This window comes from Equus przewalskii, chromosome 18 (genome assembly GCF_037783145.1).
Source record: "Equus przewalskii isolate Varuska chromosome 18, EquPr2, whole genome shotgun sequence".
Lineage (NCBI taxonomy): Eukaryota > Metazoa > Chordata > Mammalia > Perissodactyla > Equidae > Equus > Equus przewalskii.
Genome location: NC_091848.1, coordinates 47,474,455 through 47,501,215, shown reverse-complemented (window position 1 = coordinate 47,501,215; position 26,761 = coordinate 47,474,455). Strand labels below are relative to the sequence as shown.

The following is a 26,761-nucleotide window of genomic DNA, read 5'->3' as shown; positions in this document are numbered from 1 at the left end:
TATTTCTCCTATTTAAAAATTAGAGAAAGAGTGAGGAGGGGGAGAGATCTACTGTGAACCACTTTCACATGTCTTAAAAATATTTTAATCCTCACATCCATTTCAGAAGAGGGGAAAGTAATAGATAGGGGAGGCAATTTACTCTCTACCACAAAGCTGTCACATCTAGAGTTGTGGTTTGAAATTTAGTATATCTGACAGCAAAATGCATGTTCTTACTATCACACCATACTTAAATTCAACTCAATAAATATTTATTCAACATCCATGCAAAACACTTTATTATGTGTTATAGAGGATTAGAAATTTTAAAAGAATGGCACATAATTGACATTTAATCATGGTGCCTGCCTCCCTGGCAGCACGCTTTGTGCTATGTGACCTTGCCCCATCAATAGATGGTTGAAACAAATGCAGGCACCTGTTCCGGTTATCCACTGCTACTTAAGAAGCCACTCCAAAACTTAATCACTTAAAACAATGACAACATTTATGTTCCTCACAAGTATGTAGTTTAGGTAAGGTTCAGAGGGGACGTCTTGTCTCTGCTCCCCTCATCATCAGCTAGGGTGGCTTAAAGGCCAGGACTGGGAATCATCTGAAATCTTGCTCACTCACTAGTCTGGAAGTTGGTGCTGACTGTCAGCTGGGTCCTCAGTGGGGGCTTCACCTGGGTTCCAAGCAAAAGCATTCTCGAAGGGCCAGGCAGACGCTGATTTGCCTGTTAGGATTTAGCCTTTGAAAGTATCCTTTCCACTGCAGATACAGGCCCACCCAGAAGCAAGGGGAAGACATGTAGACCCCAGCTCATGAGGGAGGGCTGTCAATGTCCATCTGAAAAAGAAGAAGTGAGATGGTGTGGCCATCCTTAGAATACAATCTGCCACCTATAGATGTGCCAGTGAGCTGTCATAGGGAGACAATCCAGGACAATCAAATGCCTTTTCAACTCAGTATAATTTAAGAACAATTTAGAGAATTAAAAACCTGCTGGGGATCAATCTGGAAGGACACAATGGAGAAATGGAGGAAGGCACAATGAAGCGTGTATTCCCTGAAGTTCTGGGGCCATAGAAACTAGGAGTAAGAACCCAAGTCCCATTCACTTTTATATATATCCTCAACAGAGCACAGTACTAAACGCACGGTAGGTGCTCCTGTATGTCCTGTGAAGAAATACACGAATGCCTGGAAAGAGGGAAGAAAAGGAGGGGGAATTCTGGAGGGGGAAAGATAGATTCTATTAGAAATACCTTGAGTCTAAGGTTCCAGTGATAGCTCTTGATTGAGACGTCTAACAAGCAGTTAGTGAGGTGTGTCTGTGGCTCAGAAGAGAGAGCAGGAGTTAGGGAAGTGGTTTAGGAAGCCATGGACGAGGTGAAGCTTTGGCTGGATGGAACTGCCAAGGAGGAGCTTGGAGAGGAAAACCAAGGACTAAAGCTCAAACAAAACAGTGAGTGGTTAATCCTACAGGCTCTGAGTCTGAACACCTGGATTTAATGTCCAATATACCTGCTTCACCACTTACTGTGTGTTTTCTTAGGTTTATCTATTTAATCTCTCTGTTCCTCAGTATCCTGTTATAACATTGTTATAATAATAAAAACTACTCATAGGGTTGCAGATTAAATGGCATAATACCTGCAAAGTACTTAGAGCCTGGCACATAGTAACCAATCAGTGCATGCTAATTATCATAACTACTGTCAGTTTTTTTAACATCTAAAGTTTAGGAATGGGCAGAGGAAAAGCCAGAGGATAATATTGGACGTGAAGGCCTTATGAAATCTTGTCTAACAGTCCTGATGAATAGCTGCGGGGGCATTCATTACTGAGTAGCCAACATGAAAGAGTTGCTGACTCTGTTAATAAAGACAGGCTGTCATGGTGAGTCATATTTTCTACACCAATATTTCTACAAAGTCTGCGCTTTTAGGTGTGCCATGGTAATATGTGCTGTGTCAAAAAAAGTATGTTCTATACTCAAATAAATTTGGGAAATGCTGGATTCAACAAAATTAGACAAACATTTCCTTAAATGCATATGCTAATATGAGCCACAGCTTGCTAAGAAGGAGATAGAGAGAGCATCATTTCCCAAACACTTTTAAACTTTTAGGGATCTTTCTGCTAAACCAATGTGTAGAACACAACTTCTCAATGCTAGTCAAGAAAGAATCTCTTGGAAAACTTCTTAAAAATGTGTGTTACTGGATCCACTTCCACAGATTCTGCTTAGAAAGCCTGGAGTGGGGTTAAGGAACCTGTAGTTTTAAAAAGCTCCCTGGTGTTACCTTGCCTCCAGGCAACAGGAAAGAGCAATTGAGCCCTCCCATAATCTCTGTTTCTCTCCAAACTGTTCTAAGAAAAATGGCTCCTGCAAAGAAAGGCAGCAAAAAAAGGGGGGAAGGGGAGTGGTATTCTACCACCAAGGAGATGACTAGCAAATGGCATGTCAATATTCATAAACGCTTCCATTGAGTCAACTTCAAGAAGCATGGACCCCAAGCACTAAGGAAATCTGGAAGTTTCTGTAAAAAAGAAAAGAAAAACAACAACGGAACTCTCAATATGATTACAGTCATGTGTTGCTTAATGACAGCGATATGTTCTGAGAAATTCGTCATTAGGTAATTTTGTCAACATGTGAGCATCATAGAATGTACTTTCCCAAACCTAGATGGTATAGCCTACTATACACTGAGACGACATAGTGCTGATCTTATGGGACCGCCATTGTATACACTTCTGTTGTTGACCAAAACGTTATTATGCAGCACATGACTGTATTTACACTGGCTCAAGGAAGCTATCTGGGCTAAAGGTATAAGGACTATCCAATAACGTATCCGGGTAGGTTATCCAGAAAACATAATGAAGACAAAGATTCATCAAACAAGCCCAGCCTGTCGGCTACCTAAGTACCTATCATGCTTTCAGAAACCTTCAGTCACTGTCGATGAAAGCTAATAATTTGATTACCACAAAAAATATAATTAGGGAAAAGTAGTTGTAGGCTTTATATCTAAAGAAATTTAAACTATCGCCCCATGGAGTTAGTGGTAATCTGACAGATTTCCAAGAATTCCCAACAGAATTTTGAGGCAGAGTTAGATTAGAATTTTTTTAACTTAGGTAATTCTAGGTAGAACGTGTATCTAAACCGATGGGGATGGTTATGTTCTCTGCGTGCCTGTTTAAAATTTAATCTAAGAACAGGCTCCTTAACTGAGATTTACTTGGAGACCAACCAGACCTGAGAATATGCTGATCTAAGAGATATACCATTAAATCTAACCGAAGAGAGATTGTCTTAGAACCATTTTGGGAAGGAGGCAAATTTTTCTTGTGAACATTCTATCTAGGAAGAATTCATCAAAGAGTAACAGTTTAACATTTTTCTATTTTTACAGTCTGCTTTAAAATTTTGATGGTAAAAATAAAAGATAAAAGCATGACATCACTTCCAGGCTTCTCTCTACATACTGGAGCAATTATTCCTTTTATATGTCTGGCAGGACGGGTTTGGGTTGCCAGTCAATCTCTGCCTTTTCCCTCCCCCTGGCGCAGAGGGGGCTGGAGGGAGGGTAAATTAGTCTAGGAGAGGCCACCCAGGCTGCGCTCTTCCAGACTGAAAAAAGACTAAAGAGAGTGACAACTGAATGCAACACATGATCCTAGATCAGATCCTATAAAGGAGATTACTGGGACAATTGGTTAAACTTGAGTGGAGTTTGTGAGTTCAATGTCAGTAAGCGTCAGTGCTAATTTCCTGATTTTGATCCTTATCTTGCGGTTATCTGGAGAATGTCCTTGCTTGATGGGTTACACGCTAAACTATTCAGGAGTGATGGGCCCCATGTTGAAAACTTACTCCCAAATGTTTCCAGAAAAAATGTGCTTTGTGCTATCCTTGCAGTTTTTCTGAAGTTTGAAATTATTTTTTAGTTAGCATTATCTTTAGCACTGAAAAAAGAATACATTTATTTTATTGTTTGTGTTAGTGTATCGTTGATTTTCTCAGGTTCCCTAAGTAAACTATCAGATCACCTGAAAATAGTTCTACTTCTTCTTTTCCAATTCCTATGCCTCTTAACTGTTTTGTCATTTTAAATGGTACTGGCTGATCCCTCTAGAACAATGTTCAACAGTAGCAGAGAATGAGCATTCCTGACTCTTTCCTAACCTTAGTAGAAATGCATCTAGTGTTTCCCCATTAAGCACAATGCTGGCTTTAGGAAATATGCATCCATTCCTGTTACCTTGAGTGTCTTTTTTAGAAGCTTTTGTCAAAAGTTTTTTTTTTGGCATCTGGGGAATAATCATATGATTATTACTTTTACATCTACTAATATGGTCTTCATATTAACCGATTTTCTAATAATCATCCTTGCATTCCAGAAATAAATCTCACTTGGTCATGATCTGTTTTCTTAACATGGGGTTGGGTTCTGTTTTCTAACATTTGACCTAGTATTTTTGCATTTCTATTGGATGATTGCTTGTAAAGATATTTATTTACACATTAGAATCATGTTCCTCCACACTTTTTAGGAGAACACCCACCATGAAAGGGGACATAGTAATAACAGAAAGGACGTGGGAGGCCGTGTAATGGAGACATGGAGAGATTCGACTTCAGAGTCACTTAGACCTTGGGAAGGTTGCTGGCTCGCTCCCCTTACTGGCTGGGTGACCTTGGAGAAGTTATTCCCCTCTTCTACCTCCTGTATTCTCGTCTGTCAGGTAGGAGAACCTACCACAATAGGTTGTACGAGGATTAAATGATAAGAAGTCTGCAAAGACTTCAATACGATGTCTGACACAATGTAAGCCCACACAAACTTTAGAACATTGTATTATAAAGAAGCATGTTTCTTTTGCTGCTTCTCATATTATTAAAAAAGTAGTGTTAGGATATATGTGAACAGATACCATAGTTTCCTCAGGAGGCACTTGGTGTCTCAGTTTAAATGGTCCCCAGCATTTTGCTATGATTACTGAGCACAGAGGAGATTGAACAGACCAGTTTAGTGAACCAGGTTTGTATTTTGTCTCTTCTTTTACAGTTACTCCCTTGTAGGAGAGCGGTTTGAATGTAAACAGTGAGCTCTTAAGGAGTGCCAAGTGGGGGCAAGAGGAGGGACTGGGAAGGAAAGATCCAATTTCTTGACCCTCTACTACCTGCCAGGAACTCATTTAGGAATGTCTGCAGTTAAGAGGTGAGGAAAGCTGGAAGGTAACATCAAGATCTCAAAACCTGAGTGAACCGTCTGGATAGCGGGGTGGGTAGAGCATTTCTCTTTATCGAAGAGCTGAGATCAGCGTTTGTTCTTTTCTTCTCGCCCATAATCTCTTCAAACAGAGGAGAATGGAGTAGATGCACTCTCTCTGGGTTGGGCTCTTGGCTACTTCACCTCTTAGTCAGTGTTCTGAACATCAGGAAATCACTCTGTATAGTCAGTGGTCGTGCTTCTAGGACTCCTGAGCATGGAGGAGGTAAGGAGAGGGCTCACTTACTCACGCATTTGTTCTCCAACTTTTTATGATGGATGCATGTATGCTACAGCTCTTTATTAAGACCACAGAAAGGAAAGCTCCATCTACCACTCTGAGACTGTTAGACACAGAATGTTGTGGGAGTGCCAGGGGGAAAAGAGATTGGCTTAAAGACGTTGGTATTTCTGCTGAGCCCAGAAAGTTGGAGCTAAATAAAAAACCAGGTATTGAGAAACAGGTTCCGGACTGACACAGAGTAGGTCTGCATTTTGTCTCTTTCTTGCTGTTGGTCTTGGACAAGCTCCTTATGTTTTCTGAGCTTTAATTGTATCACCTGTAAAAAGAGGAAAAATTACCTCATATATATGGGTTTGTGGTAAAGATTAAAGGAAACAATGTATGTAAACACTTAGCACAATGCTGGGCATGAGAATCCTCAAGGATACTGGCTATTATTGTTATTATCTGGTCCTCAGCAGTCTTCTTCAGTTCTTGCCTCTGTCAGTACTCCTTTCCTCAGAACTCAAGTTTCTTTTTATAAAGTACCTGTGATATAATTCCCATACTATACAATTCATTCATTTAAAGTATAGAATTCAATGGTTTTTAATATATTCAGAGTTGTCCACAATCTAATTTTAGAGCATTTTCATCAACCCCAAAAAGGAACCCTATACCCATTAGCAGTCACTTGTCTCTCCTCCACCATTCCTCTAGAACTAGCTCGAGGCAACCGCCAATCTACTTTCTGTCTCTATAGATGTGCTGATTCTGGAGATTTCATGTAAATAGAGTCATATTATAATATGTGATGTTTCGTGACTGACTTCTTTCATTTAGCATAATGTTTTCAAGGTTCCTCTACGTTGGAGCATGTGTCAGTACTTCATTCCTTTTTATGGCCAAATAACATTACATTGTACAGAGATACCACATTTTATTTATGCATTCACCTGTTGAAGGGTATCTGAGTCGTGTCCACTTTTTGGCTATTATGAATAATGATAACATAAACATTTGTATTCAAGTTATGCGTGAATGTATGTTTTCATTTCTTTCGGGTATATACCTATGAGTAGAATTGCTGGGTCTTATGGAAGCTCTATTTTTAGCCTTTTGAGGAACTGCCAAATTGTTCTCTAAAGTGGCGTTTTACATTCCCACAGCACACTTTGAGTGTCCTTTCCCACACTTGTTATTATCTGTCTTTTTGATTATAGCCATCCCAGCAGGTATGAGGTGGTATTACACTGCGGTATCACTGCGCTTTTCCCTAATGATTAACGATGTGCAGCACCTTTTCATGTGCTTACTGGCCATTTGTATATCTTCAGAGAAACATCTATTTAGACCCTGTGGGCATTTTGTGTTTTTATAGTGTATATAAAATTCTATACCTTTTTATATTACAGATACAAGTCCCTTATTGGATACTTTCTTGATGGTATTATTTGTAGCATGAAAGTTTTTCAAGTGTCTTTTTATTGTGACTTATGGAAGTCTACATTTCAGCATTTATAGACTACAAATTGTTCAGGCTGGTAACCTTTCAATGGAAGAGTTGGCCTTGTACTTCATTGACAAAAGTGTGGCCCTCAATATGTAAAAATCCCCTACTCTTAACCCTTCCTGCCACATAGCTACATGGGCATCTATCCTCATCTCCTTTCTTCCATCCATTCTTTTGAAATGAGGAGCACTTCTTCTATTCAAGGCCAACCCTCCAACTGGGCTCTTGATCTCATTCTCTCTCCTCTCTCAGGCCCTTACTCCATCACTTAATCCTCTTCTCTCCCAGATCTTTACCATTTTCCTCTCCATCTTGCCTCAGCTTATGAACCAGCTTAGCTCCTCCCTCCCATTTTGAGGAAAAGCAAAATTTCTCATGATCTGCATCCTCCAAATATACAACTCTAGCTTTGATCTCTATCCTGCACTTGACTTGGATGCTCTATAGATATATTCCAACTCAATATGTCCAAAAGTGAATTCCCCTCCTCACTCCACATCTCCTCTACTTCTCGTATTTCCATTGTTAGATAAATGGCATCGTGATCCACCACCTACCCAAATCACACCAGTCTCTCCCCTACACCCACCTCCCAGTACCAATAAATCATCTTGGCCTGATGATGATATATATATACACATATATATATATACACATACCAGTCTGAACCTTGTTATCTTAAACAAATGCCCTAGTTTAGCTTCTTAGCATCTCTCCCCTGAAATATTGTATAGGCCTCTAACTGGTCTTTCTGCCTCCAGTTCTACCACCATTAAAATCCATCCTTCTAAACATATCAAGAGCAATTTAAACAAAACTGGTGAGTTTTTCAGCATTTGGATAGGAGATGAGGGTTTTTATCTTATGCAGTAACATATGTTACTGGTATGTGAATTTGGTAAGTCTCTTATTCTTTCTGAGCCTCAGGCTTCTCATCTGTAAAATGGGAATGATAATACTTAGTCTTAGAGTCATTATGAAAATCAAATGAGAAATATTTGGTAGAGAAGGTACACAACAAATGGGAGCCCTTATCTGATAGCATTCAGCATGTCTCCTGGGGCACCCCGAGTCTGCAGTGAAAACCAGATATATGAGAGCCGTGGGAGGCCTGACTTAACGTCAGGAGGGGGAGCTCTTAAGAACGAGGACATTGGTTTCCTTTTCTATAATATGAGATTTTGTAAAAGTTGAAAGAAATAATAAAGGCAAAATGCCTAATAGGATGGCTGGTAAATGATAAGCATGACACGAAAAATAGAAAATAAGAAACAAGAAACCACAAGCAGAAACAACTATGCCAAGAAACTGATTTTTCTTTCCGCCTAAGTATTGCCCATTGCTTGTTTGCTGGCCTCTGTTTTTCAAAAATCTGTAGATGTTCTTATCCAAAAGTGTGCTTTTGTTGATGGTAATTGATGGTGCTGATTTTTAAGTTTCATCATGCTAACAGACAGTTAACAGTGGGATTACAGGATGATCAAGGATGTCTGTGTTTCAAACTCAACAGCAGTTAATGTTGCCCAGATGTTAGCTCTATTGATCTTTGGTTTTCAGAGGTCACCTCAGCTTTCAACTTCTCAATCATGGAACATCTCTTTTCTTGCTGATTACAGGCTGGGAACCATCGCAGTTTCTCCTCTGAGATTCAGCAGAGGATCCTGATGGAGGAGGATAATACCCAGAGGGAGGAGCCCCAGGAGGAGGCAGTTGGCGACGTGCAACATTTCGGTGAGAACTCTCTCGGTAAGAACTTCATTTGCAGAAATTTTCAGTAAAGGTTTCCGAGTACCTACTCTCCACCACACATACTGGGAATGACTTGGCGTTTTCCAGCATAAACCCAAGAGTCCAGCAATCCTTGCCTGGAGCTTTGGTCATGTGCTTACTTACATTGAAGACATGTTCAGGTTTTGTTTAGACCAGACACTAGGTGACAGGCAGGCCAAAACAGCTGGCGTGGAGAGGTCTTTTCTAGTGATTCATCAGTTATTCAAAAATCAAAGCCTACACAAAAAGAGGTAGGATGGGCCACATAGAGAAAGGCATCAAGTTTATAGTCTCTCTAAAAGAGTCTCTCTAGAAGAACAGCCAATCTTGGGACAAGACTCTAACCCAACTATTCCATTCACAGGGCTTGTGGTGCTGGGTAAATCTTTGTAATGTGTTCCCTGGCATTCAAAACAGAATAAATGGACTCATAAAGTGTATATTTTCCTCCTTATTTTTTATTGCACCTCAGATGAACAAATAACCAGAGGCAGGAAAATGGGTGCTCAGGGATATGCTGGGAACCAGGTGTCAGTTAACCTCGTCAGTGTTTCTCTGCGATAGGCTGATCCTCTCCGCACTGCAAAGTCCTCTTCTATTACAGAAGGGTGATGTCAAACTAGATTTAATTTTTTATTTACTCATTGCTCTACGTTCTAGACACAGGAGTTAAAATAGAAATCCCCTGTATTAGTCAAGATTCTCCAAAGAAACAGAATCAATAGGAAGTATATATATAATAAATCTCCATCTCTCTTTCTCTCTCTCTCTCTCTCTCCCCCTCTCTCTCTGTCTCTCTCTCTTTGCATATATATTTATTTTAAAGAATTATCTCACATGGTTTTTGGGACTGGCAAGTCTGAAATCTGTAGGTCAGACCCACAGGTTGGAAGTTGAGGCAACAGTTGATGCTGTACTCTTGAATCCAGATTCCAAGGGACAACAGGCTGGAAATTCAAGCAGGGTTTCTATGTTGCAGTCTCGAGGAGAATTCCTTCTTTGGGAAGCCTCAGTCTTTGCTCTTAAGGGCTCTACTATTGGATGAGGCCCACTCACATTATGGAGAGTAATTTGCTTTACTCAAAGTCCACTGATTTAAATGTTAAACATATCTAAGAAAATATCTTCCCAGCAACATCTACACTGGTGTTTGACTAAACAACTGGGAGCCACAGCCTAGCTAAGTTGACACAAAATTAACCATCATAGCCCTCTTACCTTAGGGATTTTATGTCTAGACCAGACACGGAAAATAAAACAGAAAATTTGCTATCCAATAATATGAAGTCCTTTGGCACCTGACCAAGACCGGGAACGGAGCTGGGAAAAGCTTTCTGGAGAGTGTGATTCCTGAATTGACTGTTGCTGATTTTGAGGGAAGAGGTGAATGAACATGACACATGGGAATGACTGCAAGTAGTTTATCAGGATTGAAATTCCATTCCTTGCAGGGAGAAGAGGGGCGAAATGGTAAGCTACTAAGTGGGAAAATAACCTGGAGTTTATTTGTTTAATGCTAAACTGAGGATTCTGGATTTACTTTGTCCTGAAGTCCTGGAGGAGTCACTGAAGAATTCTTAAGCATTGCAATGATGAGATTAGATTCTCAGTATTCAAGACCAATACATGTAATTATTCAGCAAATATTTCATAGTGTCTGTCAGGCATGAAGTACTGTGGACGACATTGGGGATATAATGGTGAACAACAGAGAAGGATCTCAACCTCACAAAGCTTAGAATTTAGTAGGACGATAAGGAAAAAAAGACAAAATAATTATACATTTTAATTAGTGCTATTGAGCACGGAGGCTTGATTCACAAGCTTATAATTCCAATGTCTGCCTACTCCTGTCTCAACCAGCCATCACCTCGCTGCATTAAGTGCAAGCTTCAAATACTGAGCAATCATCCAGGAACTGCCCTAAACCCCATCCCTTCCTCTGGCCAAGTACACAGCACTCGGATTTGATACTTCCTGACTCTCTCTCCAAAGTGTGGATCTTAGCTTCCCCTCCAGGCTCTTCCATCTTCCATTGCTGTGGGTGAGCCTTGCCTGCCACACACCCTACGTCCCTCCAGCCCTGGGCCCAAGGCAACTTCATCTCCCCCTGACCCCTGGGCCTATTCCTGGTCCTCTCTCGGAGTGAGTTAAGAATACCTGACAACTGAAGGCAAAGAGGATGGAGAGAAGAGTACTATTGACAGATGTGTAAGAGGTAACAATGGTATGGTTGGCAATAGATTGATAATAGGTTTAAGAAAGTATGAGAGACTGAAGAAATTTTCCAAATTGGGGGGTTGGACAACTGAATATAGGGGATGACTTTTATTTAATTACAGACTATAACAAAAAAGGAGGGTTGACAGGTACACATAGGGAAAGAGATAATGATTTGGACATGTCTACTGAGCCCTCTAAAGGTGTACAGTATGGAATCATCATCTTCCTCCATGTGCACCCCTCAACCCTCTTTTTTTTTTTCCTCTGGTACTAAAGATGGCAGCAGTTGGAATGGAAAATAAGAGATTGATATTTCCAGTAGGATCAAAGCATTCAACTATTTGCAAAGTCACAGGGAATTTAACACAAAATGCTAATAGCCCATGAGAGAAAACTTTCTTTCGAAGACTAATTACCAATAAATTATTCATTGGGGTAATGTTGCTCTCCACCCATATGGATCCTTCAAAATTGCCTGTGTAAGGAATTTTCCACCTGGATAGTCACTTTGATTAACTTCTGGAACCAGAAAGGATGAGGGGCAAAACCAGCTTGTGCAACAGGAAAACAACAAACCACATCAGGGCTTGTCTTGATTTCATTGCCTATCAATGCTCACAGACTAGAAGATTGAAAACTACTTGACTGATTTCCCCCCACCCCCACTCCAGCTGTTGGGGGTCCTCAGACCTTATCTGGGTTTTTTGGAGAGGAACCAGAGGTAGAGCCACAGACAACTCTGCCAGCAAGCGTGGGATGGGGAGGAAATGCACCCTTTAAACATACCCGTATTTGCCTTCTTGACAGCAAATCCATGCCAATATCTGTAACTTTCCTCTTGCATTGTTGGGTTGATAAACTTTTTATAAAGCTAACTTTAATATCATTATTAAAGGTGTTCATGTTAAAGCTCTGGAGATTCTTATGTCAATCTTATAAATAGAATACTAATACCTTGAGAATCAAGCTCTTGAAATGAACAATAAGAGAAGGACGTTTAAATAGAATTTCATTTTGTTCCCATTTGAGAAACACAATCAATGAATTTCAATCATCTTCTTTAGGCATATTTGTAACGCATAGAAACTCCTGGTTCTTGAGAACAGTCAGAAATTCAAATGAGTCTAAAAGAACCGTCCTAGTCATGAATATCATTGTCTGTATCTCAGAAATAAATGCTTCAAACAACCACTTAGAACTTTTGAGCACTGACACTAACTCTGTGGTCACAGCTGGGTGCTATATAATAATGTTTTTATTAGCTCTCTTAACAACTCCCTTAAAAGAAACAATGCAATTATCCCCATAAGGCCAAGCAAGTACCCCAAGCCACTAGTGACACAACTGGTTCACTGGAATACTAAGTCACCGAATTTCCAATTCAACACTTGACCCAACAGCCAAAAGGAACCTGTTTCATACTTATTTCTGTAAGAATCTTAGGATCTATGACTATGGACTCATCATAACATGAAAAAAAAGGATGGCAGCCAGGAGTGGGCAGACGGATTCAGGATCTTAACTGGGCCCTTAATGAATATTCAGCAGAACAGCCTTGACTTGGACTGATAGCTTTGTTTAAGATATTAGGAAGCAGAACCAGTACCACTTTATTGGGGTCTTTAAATTCTGTGGCTGGAGCTCATCTTCTCTTTCATCCTGGCTCTATATAATCAGTTTCTACTTCCTACACAGCCGCTGTCTCTTCCTGTATTTGTCAGGCAAGGAGGAGCCAGTGCAAGTTTAGAGCAAGGAAATGACATAATTAAAATGGTATTAGATATGAAATCTAAAATTCAAAACCCCATTCTCCCCTCCCCCGCAATCTGGCCCCAACTCCCTCTGTCTCATTTCCCCCACTCCCTCCACATACTGTGGGCTCAGGCAGGCTGCATTCGTTCCCACTTCTCTCACTCACCTTGGCTTTACTGCCCTCCTGCTTTGTTCACACTATCGCCCCTGCCTAGAAGGCTCTTTTTTCCGATAGGAAGGTCACATATGTTGTCTTCCCTGATAGACTCATTGGGCAGAGATACCCCTTTCTCTGAACTCATTTGATCACTTTTTCACAGTGTGTTTTATATTATATTATCACATTACAGTTATATGCTAGCAGTAAACTCCTTATATAGAGAGACATAACAAACGTCTATTTTATCGCCGTCTTCCACTCATCTAGGCACATTGTGTGGAACAGAGTAGATGCTTAGCACACTTGCCTCTGTGTTTAACATTCCTCATGTTCTCAATCCTGGCCCCTGCTCTGAGTTGTCAGAAGTCTCGAGCGCAGTGAGGTCTGTATATATCTGACACATCAGTTAGGACACGTATCCCTCCCCAAAGTGGCTCCAAAGAAATTTGTATTCTATTCTGAGGGAATTTGAAATAATATTTGAAATAACTGGGAGGAAGGTGAAAGTCAGATGAAAGGAAAAATGAAGAGGAGCAACAGAGAATAGAAGCTGAATTCACTGCAATATTTTTGATAGAGTATTGTTTTTTTCTGTGATGAGCAGATAAACTACAAAGAAAACTTGTTTTAAGTCTGCCATGCAGGAAAAGTAGACCAGTTCAGGGTCTTCAAGTGATTAGAAAAGTGGGCCAGATAAACCCAGCTGGGATAGGTTAATCTAAAGGGGCACACACACACACACACACACACACACAGAGCATCCTTTTCCTGCCTGATTCCAGTACAAACTCACAGAAAAGACTGGAGGCAAGGCAGAAAGAGAACATTTTGATGCAGAAATTAATCAGCTGTTCCAAGTGTATTCAGATTATTCTCATAATTAGAGAACCAACCTTTTAATAGTTTTACCATAAAGCAGTAGATGGAGATAAATCTCCACTTTAATTTTGGTTGTTTTTCTGGTTTAATTTGAAGAGCTAATGTGTTATGTATACTCCATATATTTAAATATATATTTGAGAACGTAGAGTAAAATCCAAATATCCAGTAAGGTTATTGGAATAAAAATACATCAAAGACCTAAAAAGAAAAGAAGGAGTAGGAAGCAAAATCTTTATTTCCATAGCACAATAACTTAATAGTACATTTCACTTCGAGCTTCTGGTAACCAGGATACAAAGGGAAGTATTGGATTATGTAGTTTTCCTTAATAACAACTACAAATCCAGTGTGAAAATAGATGAAGGTACCTTTTCTAAGAAGTGAAAGTATGTTGAGTTTTAAGAGAGAGAAAATTTATCCTAGTACCTAAATTCTAAAAGGAGTTCATGACGAGGAACTCAACTTAGATAGGGCAGTACAAAAGAATGGTTGATGTCATTGACAAGGGTTCCACAGGAGAAAGCAAGAATGGTTGGAAGCTACTCTTTTTTTTTTTTTTTTTTGAGGAAGACTGGCCCTGAGCTAACATCTGTGCCCATCTTCCTCTATTTTATATGTGGGACACCTACCACGGCATGGCTTGACAAGTAGTATGTAGGTCCACGCCTGGGATCCAGGCTGGCGAACCCTGGGCTGTCAAAGTGGAGCGCACGAACTTAACCACTATGCCGCTGGGCAGTCCCCTGGAAGCTACTCTTTTGATGAGGACATTATGCTAAGTGAAATAAGCCAGGTACAGAAAGTAAAAAACTGTATGATCTCACTTATATGTGGAATCTAAAAAAAGTTAATTACAAAGAAGCCGAGAGTAGAAAGATGCTTACCGGGGGCAAGGAGGTTGGGAAATGGGGAGATGTTGGTCAAAGGGTACAAAAGTACAGTTAAAGCATAAATAAGTGCCGAGATCTAATGTGACAGCATGATGGCTATGGTAAATAATACTGTATTGAATACTGGAAATTTGATAAGAGAGTAGGTCACACATACACAAAAGGTGACTACGTGAGAAGATATGTGAATTGGCTTGACTGTAGTAATCATTTCACTATGTGTATGTTCATCAAATCATCCAGTTGCACATCTTAAATATATACAATTTTTATTTAAAAAAAAAAAGAAAAGAAAAGAAACTACACTTTTGAGTGCTCCCTGTGCTATCTATCCCCAGTGCAAAGAACGGTGCCTACGTTATCACATTAATTCATAAAAATGTGAGCTGGGTGTTATCAGTCCCACTTTCCAGAATAGAATTTTGTTTCTCAGTGAAGGTAAACGATGCACTCAAATTACTCAGCTCATAAAGAGGCTGAGTCAGGCTTTAAACCTAGGTCTGCCTGACTCCAAAATCAATGATCTTGCCACTGCACTCTGCAAATAATAACTTCTCAATTCTTTACACAGGTATAATATTAAAGAGAACTTCAGTACAAACAGTTGTTCCACGAGTTGGACTGAATGGACCAAGTTAATAGCTTCAAAGATTTGTTAGGCTATCACTGCAGAGAGAAGAAGAGATGCACAGATTCCAAACATAAGAGTTAGTCAAGATCAACCAGTCTTTGTTAATGAAAGGGTACAATAGCAAAATTAATTTCAAAGGAAGTAATCCACAAATAATCCATATCACTGTGTAACACTTCACCTCCCCCACCTGGGAGGGAGAAGGATATAGAAAAGTAAGCTCAGGTACTGCGACCACTACAGATCCCGGAGAACGGAACAAGGAAGGAAGTTCTGCTGTGTAGTTCATAAGACAACCTCCCTAGTAGGGGATGGCAGAGAGAGGGAGGTGGGGCTTGGGTCTGTGATTCAATAGGGGACTTTGTTTTAAAGAACCCAGGAAATGGAAAAAATAGAAGGAAAGAGCTCATTTCTTTTCTTCTTTCTATTTTTTAAAATGTCATAACTAAAATAAAGTCTGGTAAAAATAACTATTACAATAATAATAAGTGTTAAATTTTGAGTGCCTGCTACACACGTTAAGATATTGGGGTCTGCATTTCACATTTAATGTAACCCTTGCACCTTGTCACTCTCCTGTCTCCAGGTGGCTATGGCATTATGAAAGCTGTTGAAAACCATACTAACTCATCAACGCTGAGACACTTTGCTGGGTTTAGTCACTTAAAAAAGTCACATTAAATGAATGCTCTTTGAGCCCTTTCCATTTATCAAGTCTTGGAGTATAGCTCCCACAAATATGAATCAAATGATCCTTAGCCTTCAAGGAGCTTGACTACAGTGAAAGAGACAGAGATGTCAACAGATAACAAGGCTGTGAGAGGAGGCCAATGAGGATCAATTTTTCCTGGTGATTAGGAATTATACATTATACAGAAATTTTCCCTGATATCATTCCTGCTTAGAGAAGAGGTGGAGAGAAGCATTGAAGAGCATGAACTCTAGAATCCAGCTGCCTGTGTTCAAATTCTGCCTCTATCAACCTATTAGCTGAGTGACCATTCACTTCTCTGTGCCTTACTCTTTTCACTTATAAAATGGGGGTGGTAACAGTACCTACCACACAGAGTTGTTATAAGGACTAAACTAATTAATTCTGTAATATATCTGGAAGAGTGCCTGGTACCTAAAGTAACTGTTGCTCTCAATAAATGTTAGCTGTATTTTCTTAGACATGAATATCATCACCTTAATGACGATCATTCTAGGTGTGTTGTGTTGGTGGACATACTCCTCAGACCATCTGAGGGAGAACAACTGTCTTTAAGACGTCTGTCTAGTCTAGAGTATTGCTGACGTTGTTCTGGGCAAGGAAATGTTTGCAACTGTAGTGCTTTGGGTCAAAGGCATCATTCATTCTTGAGCACCAACTACATGCCAGGAGCAATGGGGATCTATCACTGGAGAGAGCAGATAAAAATCCCTGCCCGCAGAGAACTTACATTCTGGTGAGGAGAGTGAGATAATAAACATGATGTAAAAAGTACATTTCCTAATATGGTAGACAGTGATAATTCTGTCAACAAAAAAATAAAGCAAGCTCCACTGGTATGGAGAATGCATTTTTTACTTTAAATAGAGTGGTCAGGGTAGGCCTGAGGAACGTGGTGACATCTGACCAGTGTCTGAAGGAAGTGAGGGAGCAAGCCATGTGGATACCTCGGTGGGGTAGGGTGGGGGGTGGGGAGGAATTCCAGGCTGAGAGGACAGGTAACACAAAGGCCCTGAGATGGAAGCATGCCCGTCTAGGAATCTACTCCAGGAATACTAAGGAGGCCATTGTGGCAGGAGCTGAGTGAGTGAAGCAGGAGCTAAGGCCAGAGAATGACAGATTCTGTATTGTCCTTCTGGGCCATTCTATGCACTTTGGCTTTTATTGATTGAGATGGGGACCATTCCAGGGTTTGGAGTAAAGGAGTGATACGAGCTGCCGTAATGTTTACTCTTAAACATTTACTCTCTCTGTGTCTTGTTTCTGCTGTGTTGAGAAGGGCAAAAGCAGAAACAGGGGTAATCAAAGTAAAGACATGATGGTAGATTAGCCCTGGGTGGTAATAACAATGGAGCTGGGAAGTAGTTGAATTTTGGACTTATTTTGAGAGTAGAGCTGAAAGCATTTCCTGATGGATTAGATTTGAAGTGTGAGAGAAACAGAAAAGTCAAGGATGACACCAGGGCCAGCCTGGTGGTGTAGTGGTTAGGTTCCGTGTGCTCTGCTTTGGCGGCCAGGGTTGGTGGGTTCAGATCTGTGCAGCGGACCTACACCATTCATCGCCATGCTGTGGCAGCATCCTACATATAAAAGAGAGGAAGAGTGGCACAGATGTTAGCACAGGACTAATCCTCCTCAAGGAAAAAACATTGATAATGGATGTCAGCTTAGGGCAAATCTTCCTCAGTGCAAAATAAAAAAAGGATGCCACCAAGGTTTTAAGCTTGCTGTGAGGAAGACTTCAACTGGGAAGGGTGGTTGGGAGACAGAGGGAGGAATTTCAGGGTAGATGTTAAGTGGGAGAAGCCTAGCAGACACCCCCCCCCCCCAGTGTGCAGCTGCCTGGAGCCTGCAGTTCAGGGGAGATGGCCAGGCCGGAGGTAAAATCTGGGAGTCATCACCACATAGAAGATATTTAGCGCCATGAGACAGGATGAGCTCTCCCAGGCAGCGAGTGTCGATACATAAGACAGATGTCCAAAGTCTCAACTCTCAGCATTCCATTGCTCAGAGGCCTGGAGAAGAGAAGGGACCAGCAAAGAAGACTGAGAAGGAGCAACCAGCAGGGTGGGAAGCAGGAAAATGTGAGAGAAGTCAAATAAAATGGTTTCCAGGAGGAGAAAGTGGTCAACCGTTAATTGCTGCTGATCGTTCAAGCGAGATGAGGACTGAGAAACCTTCCCATTTAGTAGTTTGATGTCAGTAAAAAGAGTTCCAGGGACAGGGTAGAAGCCAAAGCCTGACTGGGGCAAATGGGAGGAGAGAACTTGGTGACAGCTTTTCCTCACAACTCTCTAGAGGCGCTTTGCCGTGGCTGAGCAGAAAAAAGGGTAAGTGGCTGGAGGGGGAAGTGGATTCAAGAGGGAGTTTTTTGTTTTTAAGATGGGAAAAGTAACATGATTTTATGATGATGGACGTGATCCAATAAGTGGGGAAATTGATGATGTGGGAGAGAAGAGAGAGCTCCTGGATTGATCCCTGCATGTTTCTGTGGGGCAAAGGGCCAGGACAGGGAAAAAAAATTCCTATAAAACACCAACAGCTCATAGGTGAGCCTCTCCCAAAAATGAAAAGTCAAGACTTTTACTTGCAGAAATGAAAAGTGCATTAAAGAAGCCATTTGTTGAGTGCCTACTGAGTGCCACTCCTGGTGTCTGGAACTTTGCATATGTTATCCGGAATATCCGGAAGCTTATTAATCATCCCGCAACTACGTATAGATGGAGAAATTGGTGCCGGGAACTAAAACACTTTGCCCAAAGCCATACTGATCCTAAGTTAGTTTGCACTTCATTGTGCTTTTTCTTGCTGTTTTGAGCTCCTCGAGGGCCGATGGCCTTCATCTTTGTAACCCCGCATTGTCGCTCAAAACCTGGCAGAGGTTCCCACTCCCGCGCGCCGAGATGGTCTGCGAGCGGCCCCGGGGTCCCCTGGGTTGCCTTCCACGGAAGCACCGTTGGAGGACGTTCAAATCAACATTGTTTTCATTGGTTACAGCAACTCAGAAAAGCACTTTGGAAAATACAGAAACTTTTAAGAGAAATAACTGGAAGGAAATCAGTATATAAGTTATTTTAAAGTCCTCAGCCCTTGGCCGTTCCCCAACGATCTGGCAAAGCTGCTTTTCTGACGCATCAGGTACCTGCCCGCGGGCGAACGGTCGGGAGGAGGTGCGGTCACCTGGAGTTTCCCAGTAGAAACTTCATCGTCGGGGGAGGAAATCATCACCCCAGGATGTGTACCCTCCCACCTTTCTTCCAGCTCAGAAGACAAGCCTGCCACCAAAGTCTCTAAGGCGCGGCCGTGAACGCGGCTTTGAGAAGCTGGCGCCCAGTGATGGGGCGAACAGCCAGGCCCCTCCAGCCCCAGTAAAAGCCCCAAGCGCAAACTGCCCGCGGCTGGGTGGGTCGCCGACGGCGCTGCTCCAAGTCCCTCGGTGCCCGCCGCGGTGCTTACGAAGGGGGCCCGGGGCACGGGACCGAGCGGCGCGGAGCCCACCACCGCGGCCCGAGGGGGACGGCCCCGAGCGCCCGGGCGCACCGAGCGCGCCTTCCCTCCCGGGGCGCGCGGAGCCGGCCGCGCCGCGGCGCCAGGTGAGGAGGGGGCGGCGGCCGGTCGGGAGGAGGGGGCCGCGCCGGCTCCGCGCGTCCGGGTCACTCCCCGGGGGCGCTGCCTCCCCCGCCGCCGAGTTGGTCGCCGCCGGTTGCGCGGCCGAGCCGGGGGGGTGGGGGGTGGGGGCGGAGAGGAGGCAGTGGCCACCGGGGCCGAGGAGGGCGCGCTGAGCGCGCGCGGCGAGTCCGAGGGGCCGGGCGGCTGCGGGGGAGCTGCGCCGGGGCCGGGCCCGGGCCGAGGGAGGGAGGGGGGAGGGAGGGCGCGGGCCGGGCCGGGGCCAGGGCCGGGCGAGAGGGCGGCGGGGCCGGCGGCGAGCGGCGGCGCGGAGGAAAGATGAGACGGTGAGTGGCGCCGGGGACGCGGAGTTGCTTTGCTGCCCTTGCAGGCTGCGGGGACAAAAGCCCGGGCTGGGGTGAGCGGAGCCCGGGCTGCGCAGCTTTGGGGGCCCCGACCCCCGGGGGATGGGTGGATCTCCGGGGGAGGGGGATCTGGGGAGGGAGTATCGGGGTACTGGAGGTGCTCTCAGAGCGATTGTGGGGGGCGGGCGGGATTGGGGGGGGGGGACCGGGGCAACTTTTGCGGAGAACTCTGGAATTCCCAAGGAGAGAGGGGTCGGCGACTTCAGGATAGAGCTGCTTTGTCGCTGTGGCGGAGAAAGGAGAAGATCCGTTGCTGGGTGGTGTGCGGCGCGGGGCTCAGAGAAGACCCCCCCGCCCCAAATATCTAGCTACTGCGGTTCTGGTTCCACTTTGTTTCAAGAGTGGGGCTCGCACGTTTGAACTGTCCAGAGACCCGGATTCCGATTTGACCTTGGATCCCCCCAGAAGTTTATGTTCTGGCGATCTCTGCACCCTTAAAGATAGCGGCTGGAGCGTTGGGGAGTGTCTTGAACCCTTGTTTCACCGCGCCCGGCACGGGGGAGGCGCTACTGAAACGGTCGCTGGTACATTTAATAACTTAGCTCTAGCAGTCATCACTTAGCAAAGCGCCGAGAACCTGGCTGACTCCCGCCACCGCCAGGAAATTAAAAGGCTGACAGGCTCTCCCTTCCAGGGTTGGGGTTTCCTGTTTGAAAGAGCTTCGGAAGCCGAACCCGCTTCCAGCGTCTACCCATCTATCTACCTTTCTTCTGTAAGAGAGGGAACTGCGCCCACAGCCTTTTATGCTGGTTCACTTGCCCGGGGCTGGAAATCCTCTGGCTGGCCCTGCCCTCATCCCTTGAGGTGTTCCTTGTGCTGCTCTGAAGTAGCTCTCAGGAGTTCTAGAATGCACATCTAGTCTCACAGCCAGACGCAGCTGGGAGTAGAACTAAGAGAAGAGGCAGAAAAATGTGGGGTCCTTTTACTATAAACATTTGTCAGCCACATTTCCCTTCATTATATGAATGCGTAAGTTACAGGTATTTATTTTCAAGTATTGGACTTGAAGCTTCCAGTTTGGTTTAACTTAGGGTTTGAGATATGTCTCTGAGATCCTACCATTATCTGGATTCAGCTGGGAGACGGAGGTAGGTCTAAAGGGAGTTCACAGCTTCAGAGGGTTAAACTTCTGCCCCGAGAGCACTTGAATTCTTGGTGCCTGGTAGGATAGCAACAGAGGCGTTGGATTTGGGATAAATAAACCTTTCGAGTTGTCCACTATTTTAACAGAATGGCTATATTCCTGGTACCATTGCCCTCAATTGTGTAAATATTTGTTTGAATAAAGAGCTAAGATTCTTTGAAAAGTAACAGTTGTGTCTATTCAGGATTCGCTTTTCATATCCTGGACTTAGTTATTTAAGAGGGTTTTTTTTTTTTTTTGCCTTACATATTTAATGTGGAAATTTAAACGTATGTACTTAAGAAACTCTGTAAAGTCCCTAAAACGTTTATAACTGGCATTTCCTTTCAAAGCAAGGGGGAGTTGCATTTTTGCTCTTAGTTGACTAGTGTGGCCTTCACCTCCCAAGACCCAGAGGTTTGCACATCCCAGCCTTTCTCACAGATGGAAAAATGAGATGTTTGGTTAAGTAGTCATCATTTCAGTCAGTTTGCAGGCTTCAATCTGTTTCTGGCAGCTGGCAGCTGCTGTTCTTTTGGGCTGAGGACCCACTCTGGGGGGTGACTCTTAACCATGTTTGAAGTGGGGGAGGAAAAGATATTTGGGAAGTTGGGCTAAGAGCTTCCTAACTCCTATCTTAAAGAACCCGGACCAAAGCCGGAACTCTAGCAACCTTATCAGAAACATTTTATTTACTGGCTTTTGCACAAGAGAGAGAGAAGAAAAAGCCAAGTGATTAAAACAACCACTGGTTTTCATTATTTTCTTCAAAGCCCTGTTTTGACATCTGTAAGGAAGGGTTGATTCTGGAGTACAGTAGAGAAGTTATTGTGAAAAACGTTACTCCTTTTAAATACTTTTAAAGAGCCCTTGAGATGATGGCTTTCTGTGCAAGTTCTCAGTCCTTAGGGAGGTGGTGCTGTGAAGGACTTGGAAAGACAGTGGTTTCCTCCATCTTCCAAGTGGAATACATGTGCTTTATCAATCTGAGTGTCTGTTAGGTCTTGGTGTACTTATTAACTGTGTAAATGTCACCCATTTGAACCAAAAACAACTTTTAAGTGATATGCTTTTCTAAAGCTCTTTAAAATACATTACAGCAGTGGTTCTCAATGAGGGGGGGAGTGATTCCCCACCACCCCCGCTAGGGAATATTGGCCAATGTCTGGAGTCATTTTTGGTTGTCCCAACTGGGGGTAGGGGACAACCCCACATGCCAATTAAAGCTCGCATCTAGTGGGTAGATGCCGCAGATGCTGTGTAACATCCTACAATGCGCAGGACACACAGGAAAAGAATTATCCAGCCCCAAACTCTAGATGCTCGCTAGACTACTTCCTTGTGGGCGTATGTTAACAAGATTAGGGATCTTAATCTAATTTGGATCCTCAAGAAATCAACTGTGTTCTTGCTCAACACAAAGAAGCGTGTCACAGAAGGCTTTTTGTCTGCAGCAGATTCTTTTGCCCTTGGCGTTAAGAGTCTTAATGTACCATAGATGTGAAGGAACTTCTTCTGTTCACTGACGGCTTTGAGTTGGCTGAAAATCACACAATTTTGGAGTGTGAGAGTGCAAGGGGGCCCCAGGGATCACCCAGTTCAACCTTTTCGTTCTATAGGTGTAAAAACTGAGATACCCAGAGATGAGTGACTCATAAGGTCTCAGTGACAGACATAGTTCTAGATATAGTATAGGGTTAGAGAATTTAGAAACTGATATTTGGGCAAATATAATTGTTTTTAAAGTGGACCTGACCTTTTGTGGGAGTTTAGAGGTCCCATTCTCCGTAAGGAAATAAATAAACTCTGATGGGGGAAGGGTGGCATTAGCTATGGTGACTGTGGAGCATATGCCTGGGTGTGTCAGACCCAAGAAAGGGATAATTCCATTGTGTGACCTGTGACACTCCACGTCTGATGCCTGTACCATCTTTCCCGTGGCAAAGTGGGCAACAGATGGTTGCACAGACGTAGCAGATGCTGCTTTTGAATCCAGGTACAAAACAGAACATTTGAGATATTTCTGTCCCTCCCTGCCTTATGGGTTAAGAGTAGGGTGCATGAATGGATAGGGTTGTCTTGGACAGAAGGGGGAATGAGAGAGGCCTCCTGAGTATGGAGCTAAAAAAAGCACTTGGCATATGAGGAAATGAGCATGCATTGGGGCAGTTGTGGGGGAAATTCATAAGCTGATGAGTGGCTATCTGAGGTAAATGTGATTGCACGGAACTCGGGTGAGGAATCTGAAGACTGTTCAAGCTTGGCTGTTCTTTGGGCGAGTGGGACAAGATAAGTCTGGGGGTCAAAGGAACCTCAGAAATCCTCTTGTCTGAATCCTTTGCCCACAGTCCACTTGCTTGGCTAGACAGCGCAGAACCTGCAAGCCGGTTCTCCTAACTCGTGTTCCACCACACTCTCTCTTGCACCCCACAGTCTCTGCCATTCCATCTGTTTACCTATTGGGGAAGAAAATGATAGTGGTAGAAAGTCTTTGTTAATTTCCCAGGAGAGTTTAAAAAGCATGGCATTTGTGAATGGCTCTGTTTATAGAAAGGAGTCATCTCAATGAGTTTTTGATTATCAGAAAAGTTGTGCACATATGGCCCGATCAATTACAAACATATGTACTCTCACATTTACATTACTATAATTAGCCATTAGGCCTGTGACTAGGGATTCTAGTTCTGTGTGCTCAGTAGTACTGCCACAGTATTACAATCCTCAAGTCTGGGAGGTTCTGGTAATGTAGGAGAATTTTTTGGGAGAGGTCAGAGCTCTGAACCCTGCTGAGGTAGGTTTTTATCATTTTGCTGTCTAGCCAAAGGGTGCACCTCAAAGCTGAGCAGAGTAGCGTATCTAGAAATGATTCAAAAGTGATGCCTTTTTTAAGGGGGCTGCTCCCTGTAGGTGCTTCAGGAAAGAGATGTTGCAGCCTTGTCAGTATCACCTTTTGGTGAGTCATTCCCCTTAGTTTTTTTTTCAGATGATAGGAGAGGAGATGTGAGTTGACTTTTTTTTTTTAATAACTGTTGGCTGGAAATGTTTATTGGCACTTGATTAATATGACTTTCGCCTTTTAAAGTAAATAAAACCAAAAAGGGCAGCTCACGTTTTCAGATCCCTTCAAAATAAGCATTTCGAAAGCAGAACTTGTCTCTGTCACTCAGGAAGGTGAATCTTCCAGGGGTTAATTTCCACACAGTTGTGTTCATGATATTTAGGGATGTTTCTTACATGTTGAAAAGAAGCTTTGTGCTGTATCTGCTTTAAGGGCAAGATGGCAATCTGTAGGCACTAGTGATCAATAAGAGAATCTCAAGTATAAAAATCATTTTACTGGGATGCAGTGGAAAAGCTGGGGGTGCAGAAGCTTGCTATACAAAGAAACAGATGCATAAGATGTAGAGTAATGGGCTAAGTTATATGCAAAGTTTTTGAGAAGTTTTCACAGGAGATATTTGTTTTGTTTTGTGTGTGAAGGTTGATTTATTAGATGCCCTGCTTTTCCTTCTTTTACAAATTAAGGGGAAGAAAAAGATTGTGCATGCCAGTGTTTAATATTGTTACCTCAAGCAGGGTCAGCCTTTTCCAAGACTTGCTGCTAAAACTAGAGTTCCATGGAAATTCGGTGTTGATCATCTTAGAATATTTTATTTGCACATTGCATGTGACTTCTCCAGATGGCAATATGCTTGTGGAATTAGCATGTGGAATGGCAAAAAAGCTAAAGGTTACAAGATTTGTCCTAGATTTGTTTCTTGACCACTGTACTGCTAAAACAAGGGCAGGTAAAAGCACAGGAAAGCCGGCTCCTGCATTCTTTTGACCGGTTCAAACCCAGCCTGAACAGTGCTTCATAGCCAAGAGATATTCAGAGGGGACTGGGAAGTCATGTCTGGCTGCCACACTGCTTACGTCATCTCAGAAGTAGGTTTTCAAAAACAGCTTAAGATTTATTAAGGAAATTGCAAGCCATGGGAATGCAGACAAAATATTTCGTATACATCATGCTGAATCAAATTCCCGTATTATATTGCATTACCATAACTCTGACCAGGACTTTTTCCCACTGTGCTATGCTGCAACAATTTATTATGCCCTTGGAATGTCATGGGTAACAGTGCCGGTGAAGCCTTTTCCCAATTAGGTAGCTGCCACCTTATCACTAAAACATGTTTCTGTTCTGTGGTCATTTCCATTTCCTGCATTGTATAACTGGCACGCCTGTGTTATTTAACCACTATCTTTGGGAGTCTAGAAAGTTGGAGCAGAAAGAACATCTAATTCACTCTCACCATTTTAAATATGGGGAAATCTCTGCTAAAACAAGGTGAAGACAGGCAAAGTGTCTTGCCCCAGCTCTTACTTCTGTTGGTTATTTTGGCAGAACCAGGACCAGGACGCGTCTCCTGACTCATGTTCCTGGCAGCCTGTCCAGTGTTCTTTGTACTAGATTGGCCATTACAATAAAAATAACATCCTCATGTAACCATTTCCTTTATTAGGTCTTTTGGCCAGAGTTATAAAAAACAGCATTGATTAAATTTAATTTAGTCAGTTGTTTATTAATCTCTGTTGGTTCCAGTTTTTTCCCTATTCCTTCCAAGCAATAAGCGGTCAAAATGTAGCTGGAAAGGGAAACATTGTCTTATAACGCTCTCTCTGCATAATCAACCATTAAGTAATGAAGAGATGGTATCGTTATTGTTTTGTTTTGTTTATAGTATTTTTAAAACCTATCCACTCAGTTTTAGAGTTAAAGGTGAAGCCATTATGACCGTGGAAGATGTAGTCAACTTGTGTTTTTTTGCATCTCTCCTGAGCCTACTTATACTCTGACTATTTCCAGTTCGTAAATATTGGGGAAGAGAGTGGGTAACGTAGTGTGTTTGGGTTTGGGTAATGTTACTTTGGAAAAATAAAAGATGTCTCTTAAGAGAGTGTGTTTTGATCTGTAGTGTGAAAAGGGGACAAGGTGGTAGAAAGATGAGGGTTTTGCTGCCATAGACTCTCAGCTTCCAATTCAAGCCCATAGCAGTGTTTTCAGGGTCAAGAGAGAGCATCTTTGTTCCCATGTGATCCCAGGGTCAGTGTTTTCCTAGCTTGAAATTGGCTTTGAGCTTGAAGGGTGCTCTTTCCTGGAGTAGCCTTTGCTTCAGGAAGTGAATCTGAAGTACTGGTACACACAGATGCTACTCAAGACCTCCAATTTAGTTCTTTGCAACTCTCCGCTTCTCTGGCTTTATCTTCCTTGTGGTGATCACATGATAAAGGAAGATTCCTCCAGGTTTACAGGGGACTGGTCAGAAAGACCTAAACCCAGAGATAAATTACACCAATGGTCAGGAATAAGAAACATCTTGATACATTTGATTTATTTGGGAAAATGTTATCTTGAACTACAACTAATTTAGGATTCTATAAAGAACCCTGAAGATAGGGATCTATAATTTCCTACCTAAAGAACTCTCCCACTTTCAGATGAGCAGTAACATACTTTGAGAATCTACAAAGTGTATCAGTGTCTCCCTTAGCATAAATATGTTAGGGATGTGTGTGTTTTAATGTTTTTTGAGGC

At 42.7% G+C, this 26,761-nt stretch overlaps 1 protein-coding gene and 1 long non-coding RNA gene across 51 annotated transcripts in view; one reads left to right on the top strand and one right to left on the bottom strand.

Annotated features, from left to right (window-relative positions):
* Positions 1–26,761, top strand: part of PHLDB2 (pleckstrin homology like domain family B member 2) — a 223,086-nt gene that overhangs the window by 90,972 nt on the left and 105,353 nt on the right. For 32 of the 50 annotated variants that reach the window (XM_070582749.1, XM_070582737.1, XM_070582742.1 and 29 more), the window contains exon 2: positions 8,626–8,755. In XM_070582749.1, the coding sequence (XP_070438850.1) occupies positions 8,674–8,755 (82 nt within the window). In that variant the 5' untranslated portion in view covers positions 8,626–8,673. Of the gene's footprint in view, positions 1–8,625; positions 8,756–19,321; positions 19,623–19,813; positions 19,983–26,761 lie in introns of those variants that run through there. The other 18 variants (XM_070582755.1, XM_070582753.1, XM_070582752.1 and 15 more) reach the window with 2 other exon arrangements.
* Positions 5,030–19,495, bottom strand: LOC139077039 (uncharacterized). Its single transcript, XR_011529201.1, has 2 exons — positions 19,172–19,495; positions 5,030–5,833 (listed from the first exon to the last, which is right to left on the bottom strand). It is a non-coding gene; the product is annotated as an uncharacterized lncRNA (long non-coding RNA).